At 34.2% G+C, this 12,766-nt stretch overlaps 1 protein-coding gene across 4 annotated transcripts in view; it reads left to right on the top strand.

Annotated features, from left to right (window-relative positions):
- Positions 1–12,199, top strand: part of TRIM23 (tripartite motif containing 23) — a 38,724-nt gene extending 26,525 nt beyond the window's left edge. For 2 of the 4 annotated variants that reach the window (XM_027100993.1, XM_027100992.1), the window contains exons 7-11: positions 649–783; positions 5,657–5,786; positions 6,268–6,378; positions 7,656–7,780; positions 9,861–12,199. In XM_027100993.1, the coding sequence (XP_026956794.1) occupies positions 649–783; positions 5,657–5,786; positions 6,268–6,378; positions 7,656–7,780; positions 9,861–10,040 (681 nt within the window). In that variant the 3' untranslated portion in view covers positions 10,041–12,199. The remainder of the gene's footprint in view (positions 1–648; positions 784–5,656; positions 5,787–6,267; positions 6,379–7,655; positions 7,781–9,860) is intronic. The other 2 variants (XM_027100994.1, XM_027100995.1) reach the window with 2 other exon arrangements.
- Positions 12,200–12,766: the final 567 nt, after the last annotated feature.

Raw genomic sequence — 12,766 nt, forward strand, 5'->3', positions numbered from 1 at the left:
GTCTTTTTTTTTTAAACCAATACATGTATATCTTAAATTATTTAAAAAACTATTTATAGGAGTACAATATATATATACAGAAGTATGTGCATAAGTGTTCAGCTTGCTGAATTTTCAGACTGGACATTACTGTGTAACGAGCATCCAGATCAAGTAACAGAACATTACCAACCCCAGAAGCCCCTCAGACTCTCTTCTAGTAACTACGCGCCTTTCCTCCTAAGGATAAACTGCTATCCTGATTTCTAATATATACCTTGTTTTGGCCTGTTTTGGTAATTAATAAAAGTGGGAATCATGCAGTACAAACTCTTCATGTCATTTCTTCCCTTACCGTATGTTTGTGAAATTCATATCATCACATGTAATTGTAGTTCATTCTTACCTGAATGAACCTGTAGTTCATTCAACCATGCATTTTGGTTGTGTTGCATTTGTGAATATACCATACTTTATTTATCTATTCTTCTATTGATGGGCTCTTAAATTATTTATTAATGCCTGATTATTGTTAACTTAGTCAAATTTATACATAAGTTAACTTTCAGTACTGTAATGTTAAATGAGCTTTTCTTGAGTTTTAGTGATATCTCTGTTTTCGTTGTTTCTTTAAAAAGTTTATAAGAAATATCATCTTCTCTTTTCTAGGATGATTGTAGAGTTGTCTTAGCAAAACAAGAAATTACAAGGTTACTGGAAACATTGCAAAAGCAGCAGCAGCAGTTTACAGAGGTTGCAGATCACATTCAGTTAGATGCCAGCATCCCTGTCACTTTTACAAAGGTAATATATTCTATACTTTGTTTTTAGGTGTGTTTTTGAATAAATCATAATTGTTTTACATTCCATGGTAATCAACTAAGAGACAACTAAGAAATTAATGAACCACAGAATTAGGGAAAAAAAATTACTGTATCAGTGGAAAATAGAAGGTGGTATAATGAGTCTCCTTGTATTATCACCTACTTGAACAATTAAAAACTTTTTATTTCATCTACCCTTTCCCCTAGTCTCTTTCTACCTACAGTCTCCCAGGTTATTTTGAAACAAATCCCAACATATTTCATCCTAATATATCATTTCATCTATGTTATATTTTCACATGTTTCTAAAACACGGGTTCTGTTCTCTTTTTCAAAACACAACAAAATTAGAAATGGATCATGTCCTAAATCATACTCTCTAATAATATCTATTAGATTTCCCAGATTGTTAAAAAAAATTTTTTAGGTTTGAGACAAAATCCAGCAAGGTGTGTATTTGGCATTTGGTTAATATGTTTTGGTCTCTTTTCAAGTGGATTCCCCCTAATTTAAAAAGGTACATGTGTTCCATTTTGCTCTCTATTTTTAGAGAGTGGCTTTTTTTTTTTTTAATTAATTTATTTTTGGCTGCGTTGGGTCTTGGTTACTGTGTGCAGGCTTTTTCTAGTTGCAGTGAGCGGGGGCTACTCTTTGTTGTGGTGCGCGGGCTTTTCACTGCAGTGTCTTCTCTTGATTCGGAGCACGGGCTCTAGGCGCGTGGGCTTCAGTAGTTGTGGCTCGCGGGCTCTAGAGCGCAGGTTCAGTAGTTGTGGTGCCCAGGCTTAATTGCTCCACGGCATGTGGGATCTTCCCGGACCAGGGCTCTAACCTGTGTCCCCTGCATTGGCAGGAGGATTCCTAACCACTGCCCCACCAGGGAAGTCCTAGGGAGTGGCTTTTAAAACTTCTTAAATCTCGTTTTATAATTATGTGAAACATTCACATGGTCCAGAATCAAATCTACAAAGCAAGGTTCATTCAGAGAAGTCTAACTTATATTCCTGACCCTGCCACCCTTTTCTTCCCTTCTCCATTAAGAATTTTTCTTAGTTTTATTCGTCATTTAAAAAAAATAGAGAAATATATTTGCATGCACACTCCCCATTTTTTTTTTTTTTTTTTTTTTTCGGTTCGCGGGCCTCTCACTGCTGTGGCCTCTCCCATTGCGGAGCACAGGCTCCAGACGCGCAGGCTCAGCGGCCATGGCTCACGGGCCTAGCTGCTCCGTGGCATGTGGGATCCTCCCAGACCGGGGCACGAACCCGTGTGCCCTGCATCGGCAGGTGGACTCTCAACCACTGCGCCACCAGGGAAGCCCCACACTCCCCATATTTAAAGGTAGAATACTGTACCTACTTCTCCAGCTTGTACTTTTCACTGAAGTGTACATCCTGGAGGTCAGTCCATAGCAGTATATGGTGACATTTTCTGTTCCCTTTTACAGCTGCAAGGTACTTTATTGTGAGGATGTACATTTTTTTATTATGGTGAAAAACACATAATATAAAATTTACCGTCTTAACCATTTTTTAAGTGTTTAGTTCAGTATTGTTAAGTATGTTCACATTGTGTGAAACATTTCCAGAAATTTTTCATCTTGAAAAACTGAAAATATACCTTATAAACAATGACTCCCCTATTCCCCCCTTCTCACTAGCTCCTGGTAACCACCACTCTACTTTCTATTTCTTTGTATTTGACTACTCTAAATTTATCATGCAAGTGGAATCATATAGTATTTATCTTTTTGTGACTGGCTTATTTCACTTAGCATTATGTCCTTAAAGTTCACCCATGTTGTAGCATGTGACACAATTTCCTTCTCTTTTGTCTAAATAATATTCCATTGTTTGTATATACCACATTTTGTATCCATTCATCTATCGATGGATATTTGGGTTACTTCACCTCTTGGCTATTGTGAATAGTGCTGCTATGAACATGGGTGTACAGATATCTCTTTGAGGCTTTGCTTTCAATTCTTTTGGATAAATTCCCAGAAGTGGGACTACTGGATCATATGGTAGTTCTATTTTTAATTTTCTGAGGAAATGCTATACTGTTTTACATAGTGGTTGCATCATATTATGTAAATCCCACCAAAAGTGCATGAGGGTTCCAATTTCTCCACATTTTCACCAAAACTTGTTATTTTCTGTTTGTTCTGGGGGGGTTTTTTTGATAGTAAAACAGGATGGCTTACACTAGTAGCCATCCTAATTGGTGTAAGGTGATATCTCATTGTGGTTTTGATTTGCATTTCTCTGATGATAGTGATGTTGAGTGTCATTTTCATATGCCTCTTGGCCAGTTCTTTGGAGAATTTTGTACAAGTTCTTTGCCTGTTTTTCTATTGAGTTATTTGATTTTTTTGTTGTTGAGTTGTAGGAGTTCTTTTTATATTCTGGATATGAATCTATTATCAGATACATGATTTGCAAGTATCTTCTCCCATTCTGTAGTTTGCTTCTTCACTCTACTGATTATGTCCTTTTATTCACAAAAATTTTTAAGGTTGATCTAGTCCCATTTGTTTATTTTTGCTCTTGTTGATTGTGCTTTTGATGTCATATCCAGGAAATCATTGCCAAATCCAATGTTATGGAGCCTTTCTTCTGTGTTTTCTTCTAGGAGTTTTATAGCTTTGGTTCTTATGTTTAGGGCTTTAATTCATTTATTTATAATCCAAGTATTTATAATTGTTATATATTCTTTCTGTATTTGCCCTTTTATCATTATCTAATGAACTTCTTTGTCTCTTATAACAGTTTCTGACTTAAAATCTATTTTGTCTGATATTAGGATAGCCACCCCTGCTCTCTTCTGGGTATGATTTGCATCTCAAAGATTTGCATCTCTTTCCATCCTTTCACTTTCAGACTATGTATTTTCTTAGCTATAAAGTGAGTCTCTTGTAGATAGCATATTTTTGGATCTTGGTTTTTCACGCATTTAGTCAAGCTGTGTCTTTTGAGTGGAGAGTTAAGTCTGTTTAAAGTAATTATTGATAGGTAAATACTGTTGTCATTTTGTTCATTGTTTTCTGCATAACTTGATAGTTTTTTTTGTTTCACCTTTCCTCTTTCATTGCCTTCTTTTGTGTCTTATTGGTTTTTTTATAGTGTCATATTTGATTCCCTTCTCTTTTCCTTTGGTGTATATTCTGTGGATTCTTTTTGTGTGTGTGGTTACCATTGCAATTACATAAAACATCTTAGTTATAACATTCTATTTTAAACTGACAGCAGTTTAACTTCAATTGCATACGAAAACCCTATTCTTTCACAGCTCCATCCCCCTGTACTTTATGTTATTGATGTCACAAATTACATCTTTATTGTACACCTATTAGCACAGGCTTATAGTTTTTTTCATGTGTTTGTTATTTCAATTCTGTGAAGAATTAAATTTATGCACCCAAATTATAATACAGGTTACTATTTTTCCATGTAGTTATTGTTATCATTTTAGATTTTCATATGGCTTCATGTTGCTGTCTAGCGTCCTTTCATTTCAACTTGAAGGACTCCTTTAGCATTTCTTATAGAGCAGGTCTAGTGGTAATGACTCCCTCAGATTTTGTTTTTCTGGGAAAGTCTTGATTTTTCCTTCATTTCGAAGGACAGTTTTGCCATATATAGCATTCTTGGTTGACAGTTTTTTTCTTTCAGCACTTTGAATGTATCATCCCACTCTTTCTGGCCTGCAGTGTTTCTGCTGAGAAATTTGTTAATAATCAAATTTATGTGATGAGTCACTTTTCTCTTGCTGCTTTCAAGATTATCCTGTTTTTGACTTTTGACAGTTGGATTATAATGTGTCTCAGTGTGGGTCTCTTTGGACTTATCTGAGTTGGAACTGAACTTCTAGAATATTTATGTCCATTTCTTTCCTCAGATTGGGAAGTTTTCAGCCATTGTATCTTCAAGTAAGATCTCTTTGCCCCTTTATTTCTGTATCCTCCTTCTGGGACTCCCATTCCCATATGTCTCTTAGGGTCTTTTCACTTTTCTTCATTCTTTTTTCTTTTTCCTCCTCTAACTCCATTAGTTCAGATTACATGTCTTTTAAAAAACTAATCCTTGCAAAAATCCTATGTAAGTTTGGTACAATTTTTAATCCCCATTTTACAGATGGGAGAAGTCAGGCAGAGAGGTCATGCAGCTAGCAATATATACAAGTATGTTCATTGCAGCATTATTTGTAGTATCAAAAAATCAGAGATGACCTAATATCTCTCAGTTGGTGATTGGTTAAATAGTGGTACATGGAATATAATAAAGCAATTAAAAGAAAAAGGTAGGTCTATATGTTTTGAAATGAAAGGATTCCATAATGTACTATTGAGTGCAAAAAGTAGTTGCAGTGTGTATTTTTTTTTTTTTAAGTATATCTGCTTTGTGTATGTCAACCAATGTCTGCACAGGAAGATATCTTGAGGGATATATGTGAAATTGTTAACAGTGGATATTTATGGGAAGTGAGTATCACTTTTCAGTTTTAATTAATATATTTAACACAGAATGAAAAATCTTATTTAAAGAAGATTCAGTTGAGTTAGAAAATCTGGGAAAAATAAGTGGGTATGTGTATTTTTTTTAACTTATAAAAAAACAAAGTAAGTAGTAAGTTTTACTAAGCTAAGATTTAGCAAAGCAATGAGGATTGATTTCCTCTTTCTAAAGATCAGAATAAGGGTATTTTAATAGGGGACTATAACTTTGATTTTAATGGATTAAGGAATGAGTAGGAGACACAATAATTAACAAAGGTATTTTATAAATAAAAGTGTAAGTACTAATACTTTTAACTCCATATCAAAATAAAAAGATTAATTTTTTAAAAAATTATAGGACAATAGAGTTCACATTGGACCCAAAATGGAAATTCGAGTTGTTACGTTAGGATTAGATGGTGCTGGAAAAACTACTATTTTGTTTAAATTAAAACAGGATGAGTTCATGCAGCCTATTCCAACAATTGGTAAGTATAAGTATTGCTTTTACCTTAATGGACATTTTACAGACAAACCCTAGCTTACAGCTGAGTTCTTTGGGACTTATTTTATGTCAATCTGGTTTGGAGACTGGCTCTAAGACACCAGCATTTCAGAGAAAAAATGCAAGATTCAGTGGCTGTGGGATTGAAATGTGGATGGGGAGGATAGCAAGAAGGAACAGAATATTGGTGGGACAGTTGGAAGGAAAAAAGGATTGATAACCCTGCTGAGGATTAGGGTAGTGATGCTTGGGTGTCAAGGTCTTAAGGACTCTGGTGGATTAGAGGGCTAACCCTGGTTAAAGGTATACACTTCCCCACGCATGTTTGTCACGAGTGGAGTTGGTTGCGGACCAGTAGATAGTGCTGTATGCAGATTATTTGTAAGTCACAGTTATAAACAGGGTTGCCTGTGTTTGGTGTGTAAATGTAAGTTCAGTATTAAAGTAAGTTTTTTTAAAAACAGGTTTTAATGTGGAAACTGTAGAATATAAAAATCTAAAGTTCACCATTTGGGATGTAGGTGGAAAACATAAATTAAGACCATTGTGGAAACATTATTACCTCAATACCCAAGGTAAGAGTGTAAAAATTACATCTTAATTTTTCAAATTTTTAGGATGCCAGTTCAGTTTTCAATTCATTGATTTAGCTAATAAAACTGATATTTTAGCATTGATTAAAAACATGACTATACCTTTAAATATTGGTAGCAAGCTCCACATTATTAAGAAAATTAAGGTGGATAGACTGGGTTATGTACTCTGGTTTATTTCATGAAAAACCATAATTTAGCATAAAGACCAAATTTATCTTATATATGTAGGTAATTAAGGGTACTTTCCTCTTGCTGCTCTTAACAGTTAAAGTATATTATTAGTGTTCATATGAGCATGATCACTGGCAATACTGTGTTATAGGGTTGAATTTGTGGTATATAGTTCTCTTGCTCTATTCAATTAAATTCAACTCAACAGTTATCCCATTATAATCTCTCAATAGCTCCACTCCTTCATTTCTATTCACAGTTAGTTATTATCTGCAGAAGAAACTACAGTGGTTTGCTTTTGACCAAACGGTGTTATATCACATATATTCCACTTAGCATTTATTCACACTTGGGCCCCATTCTACACTTTGCCTCTTGTACCCCAACATAAAGCTTATTATGTTCATGCTACCTGTTGCATATGTCATCCTATTTTCCACCTAGAAGAAAGACTAGATAATTTTTACTTTGGGATTCTTGATATTAAGTTTAGTATGAGACAGTGATTTAGGGGACAAAATGGAATTTTGAACATGAGGAATGGTTGAAAGTCTGGGATGTTTAGCTACCATAAGGTAGCTGGAAAGATTCCAAAAGAGAATTAATTCAGTAGATATTTATGAAGTTTCTGCTGTGTATTTTGAGGACAATCTGTGGAAAGTGCTGTGCCGGGCACCTAGAGAGAATACTTGGGAGAGAGAAAGATGGTGATTTATTTATTTTTAAAACACTATCTTTTGGTAAAGCAAGTAGTAATCGAAGAAATAACATCAGTACGTAGATCATAAGAGCTACATTTTCATTCATTAAGAGAAATATATTAAATCATATGCACAACAACCTGTGTTTGGTAGGCAAGCATTGTAAATCCTGTTACAGATGGGGAAACAACAGCTGAAAAGTTAGGCGAACTGTTTGAGATTATATCATTAATTATTGCTAGGTGTTCCTGTAATAAGCAGCCTTTCTGTGAAAATAATGATGGTAGACTAACCATAATATATTAATGAGAACATTAAAATATTTAGTCCATTTACTGAAATTTAACAAGTGACTAAATGAATATTTTTCTCCTTTTTTGGTAGCTGTTGTATTTGTTGTTGATAGCAGTCATAGAGACAGAGTTAGTGAAGCACACAGTGAACTTGCAAAGTTGTTAACAGAAAAAGAACTCCGAGATGCTTTGCTACTGATTTTTGCTAACAAACAGGTAACACATTTTTATTTCAGAATATTTGTTTTAGCATTCCACATTATAAGTAGCTGTTAAGATTTCAAAGGAAATAATTCAGTAGATATAAAATTTCTGCTCTGTATTTTGAGTACAATCTATATGGAAGGTGCTGTACTTGGTACCTTGGAATATACAGAAGGAAATAAAGTAGATGATGCTCACTAGAAACTCTTATGTATTTAGGTAAGCATGTTGTGTATATTTTTAATACAAAGAAAATTGCTAAGTGACTTCAGTAATATTAACAGTGTTAAGGAAAATTGGAGAGTAGTTCTAGGGGTGGTATTTTGTAAGATTTGTAAAAAGTAGGATTTGAATTGAAACTATAAGAGTTGAAATTATGGATAAGACTTTGAGTTAATTTGTGAAGGAAAGAACACTGCAGGCAGGAAAATTTTTAGGGAGCACCAAGGAGATCTGTATGTGAGGGGTAGGTAGAGGATGAAGAAATTCTAGAGTAACAGAGGAGGTTGTGTGATAAAGGCCTGACAGGGCCAGGCTGAGAAATTTAGGTTATATTCTATGAGTAAAGGAGAACCATTAAAAGTTGGTGATAAGATCATATTAGTGTTTTAGGATTGTAATTTTGGGGGTAGGATGTAGAATTAATCAGGGGCAAGGGAATAGAGACAGGCAGATGCAGTAAATTGCTGCAGTAATTCAAGTGACAGTTAACAAGATCCTGAATTAAAGGAATGGAAGGGTAGAAGCAGACTGAAGAAACTTTATGGACATAGAATAGTTAGAATTTGGTGACCGAATGGAGAGGATGAAGGACGGGGAGTAGCTGAAGATTCTTAGATTTTGGGACTAAGCTTCTGGGAGGATGAGAATGCTTTTCTTTAGTGCAATAGGGGGGCTTAGATGTCATAAGAAGGAAGAATAGGATGGACAGGGAATCTCCCCTTAATAAACAAAAAAGCAAACTATTAAGAGCTGATATACTTCACTTTATTTATGATTAAAGATATGCAAATAAGACAGAGTGAAATACCATTTTCCACTTATCATATTGTTAAAGATGAAAATGTTTGATAATCCTCAGACCTGCATACACTGCTGGTGTGGTTATTAAAAGGAGACATTTTCTTGGAGGGCAATATGGCAGTACTTTGTCAAAGTTTTAGGTGCATATACGCTTTTACCCTGTAATTCTATCTCTAGTAATGTATTCTGCAAAGAGATATCCTAAGGTTATCTTAGAGATAATTTTGTAAATGTATGTATGTAAAAATACATGTTTATATGAATGTGTATGCATATGTAATAGTACATAAGCACACATCTTCAATCTAAATATTCGGTATAGGACTGGTTAAGAAAATTATGTTGCACCTACAGTGGAATGCAATACAGATGTTAAAAATAATATGGAAAATCTGCTTGTCCTGATAATGGAAAGATATCTTTATTTTCAAGATATGTGTTAAGTAAAAAACAAAAAAAGAGAGTATGTTCCTGTTTATTTGCATGAGTGTGCGTGGAAGTTTTCTGAAAAATATGAAAGAAATTGTTACTGATGATTGCTTCTGGGAAGAAGGGGTATTCAGAGGTATTTGGAGAGGTTTTTATTTTTATTTTTTGGCTGCGCAACGTCTTAGTGTCCTGCACCAGGATCTTAGTGTCCTGACTAAGGGATTGAACCCGGGCCCCTGGGAGCGAGAGTGCTGAGTCCTAACCACTAGACCACCAGGGAATTCCGTGGAGAGTTTAATAAACTCTTTACTATATAAACCCTATGTAAAAGCCATTTCTTACAATGTACATGTATTAATTTTTTTTTAATTGATGCCTTATAATGACCTCGGCAGTTTTTTCACTCAGGGGGCACAGCCTTTATTGATTTCATTGCAAGACTTCTTACAGACTATATTATAACCAAAACTCAAATTTTTTCTCATTAATCTCAAAATAATTACTGAAAGTTGAATTTAGGTTTTAACTTTAGTATAGGCTTCTGTTGGAATGGTACCAACAGAACTGTAAATAAATAATAATTACAAATATGATAATTTTGATGAACTGATTAAAATTCTGATGTGTATATATCTTTCAGGACGTTGCTGGAGCTCTGTCAGTAGAAGAAATCACTGAACTTCTTAGTCTCCATAAATTGTGCTGTGGCCGAAGCTGGTATATTCAGGGCTGTGATGCTCGAAGTGGTATGGGACTGTATGAAGGGTTGGACTGGCTCTCACGGCAACTTGTGGCTGCTGGAGTATTGGATGTTGCCTGATTTTAAATGCAGCAGTTGTTTAAAGTTTTGTGGTTAAAAGTTATTTTGCACGTAATATGATGTAAGAAATTATACATCTCAAAGGTAGTTAATTTACGATGTATACATAAAAGGAATTTTAGTTTGGGAATTCAGTACAATATCACTTTTAAAAAACTGTAGTAAAATTTAAATATCTGATGGAGCAGATTAAATTGGATTAAATAGGGACTTACTGGGTATACATTTTTTTTCAACGTACAATAGTTTTTCAGATTATATGTGACCCCATATATTGGGAAAGAAGTAGTCACAAAGAGTAGGTGAAAGTTTATTCTTTCAAAGGAAAAAGGATAGCCAACTGAATGCCTAATGGAACCTCTGTATGAAGCAAGTGAAGCATGGCTTCTTCAACTTGGCTTTTCACTGGATTTTGGCAGTATTTAGTAGCAAAACTGGCAGTGACTTAATGAAATACAATTCAAACTGTATCTTTGAGTAATAGGATTACTTTAACGTTCAGTATAACAGAACACGTTTAATGCTAAGAACTATAAGCTATAGAAAATTAATATTTTAGTGTTTTATTAAAGCTCTCCTAAAGCCTTTTGTATAAAACCCAGTGAGTCAGAATGAAATGGAATCTAACTAGGCCTGATGTTCGATTAGTGCTACACTGAAGAACAATTAATAATAAAATTGTGAAAGTCAGTTATATTCTAGTTGATCTTCACTTATGAAAGACCCATTTGCAGGGCTGAACCTGAAAGTATTATTTTCCAGGTCAGAGCTCTAAATTCGTCCTTCTGTTTTTCAGTATGTTTAAAGTACTTAGCATTGTGTCTTTTAAAAATAATATTGCATCTTCAGTGAGAATGACTATAGGTAAAATGTAGTAAGTTACACACAGAAACGAGGGTTGGTTTTACATAAAAGGTAGAGATGTAAGTAGAAAACTACCTCTACCACAGAGAAGTTATTTATGCAGTGGAAAATGCTTATCACAATTACTTTAAAATGTTTTCCCCAAATAAGTGTATTTATGTTAATAAATGTGATCAAGGCTTTTCATGACAAGGCCTTGAAAAGTTGTTTGAGAAACAACATGTCTAAGGAAAAGAAATGTTCAAAAAGTTTACATCACATTTATTATGCAGTGTTGAGTAGGAGTTTAAAAAGTTTGTGCTCTTTACTGTTTTTCATTTTTTAAGGAAACTCCCTTATTATGGCAGTACGATTTATATTTAAACATACCTAGATTGAATTTTATGGTTTTTGTTTTTCTTTTTAAGTGCTCTTTATACTTTAGGATGAGGTTAAATCCTAAATCTTATTATTTGAAACGCTATGAGGACATTGATGTCTGATGGTAAGATGTGACTCCTGGGTGGCACTGTTTTGGTTCAGTCTCTTCAAATGTACTTTTGTTTAAAAACAACAAAACTTTTAGAAAACAAAGCATTAAAAAAAAAGTCTGTCAGTATTATGGGCAGTGTGTAAATAAGTAATATTACATCCTTTGTTTTTCAAGTAAAAGGTCATGCTGTTACAAGTGTAGTTTGTGCATATAATTTAATACTTCTGAATTAAATTAACATTTGACTGATTGCAATAACTGTGAAAAATAAAAAAGGTGTTACATTTGCCTGTGAGCCCTTGAACTGTTTTCTCTACTAGGTAATTGGAAAAAAGAAGTCTAACACTAACATGTAAACTTGCATTTTCCTTGTAAATTAAGTTTATTTTACCAATTTTGCTTAACTTTTAAATTCACATTCCTAGCATATTTCTAAAACACAATTTAAAAATTGTGTTTAGACTTGATTATAACATACATGATAGTACTGTTTGTTACTATTTTTTTAAGAAATACTTTTCTCAGGCTCTTATTACTATTTGTGGTTGTATTCTTTCACTAATTATTAGTTAAGATTGTGCTTGCTAGTTCCCTCTGGGAAATGTCAAACTTCAGAGAGGTTTTAAATACAGTCTATTTGGATTTGCCTCCTGGCACTGAATTTCTGTATCAAGCCTAAATATTATTGTATGGTTTATGTAAAGCAGGTTTTTCAAGTGTATAGTCTTGGTCTGTAATTCTGGAATGCTTTATAATTACTAGAAGCCGTTATTTGCATTACACATATGATCAGTATAGACAGCAATAAAATGTTAAAATCATTTTAAAGAAGTCCTATTATTATTCTAAAAATTGTTTCTTGAACCATCTATATAGTAGTATTGCTAGTAACCAATTAAAGTTATATTTGTGCTGTGGTTAAAACAAAATGGGATAGGGATTGACTTGTATGACAAATTTGAGATATACTTTATTAAAAATTTAGAAATACCATTCTGTCATTCCATATTTGCAATTTGTCAAATTTAAGTAAGTATTATAACTGTAGTGTTTTTAAAGGAGAGCTAAAATTTTGCATTGAACAAAGTGAAATTATTGCTTTTTAAATTTAACCTTGTTTCACACAAGAACATAGCATTTTAAATAACTTTTTATAAGAGGGCTTGGAAAACTTAGCTATATCCTATGAGCTAATGTTGCTAAAACACTTTTTTTTTTTTTTTTTTTTTTGCGGTACGAGGGCCTCTCACTGTTGTGGCTTCTCCCGTTGCGGAGCACAGGCTCCGGACGCACGCAGGCTCAGCGGCCATGGCTCACGGACCCAGCCGCTCCGCGGCATGTGGGATCGTCCCGGGCCGGGGCACGAACCCGTGTCCCCTGCATCGGCAGG

The sequence above is a fragment of the Aethalodelphis obliquidens genome, unplaced genomic scaffold (assembly GCF_003676395.1).
Source record: "Aethalodelphis obliquidens isolate GAN/ISIS:26980383/991018 unplaced genomic scaffold, ASM367639v1 scaffold4, whole genome shotgun sequence".
In the NCBI taxonomy this organism is placed as follows: Eukaryota; Metazoa; Chordata; class Mammalia; order Artiodactyla; family Delphinidae; genus Aethalodelphis; species Aethalodelphis obliquidens.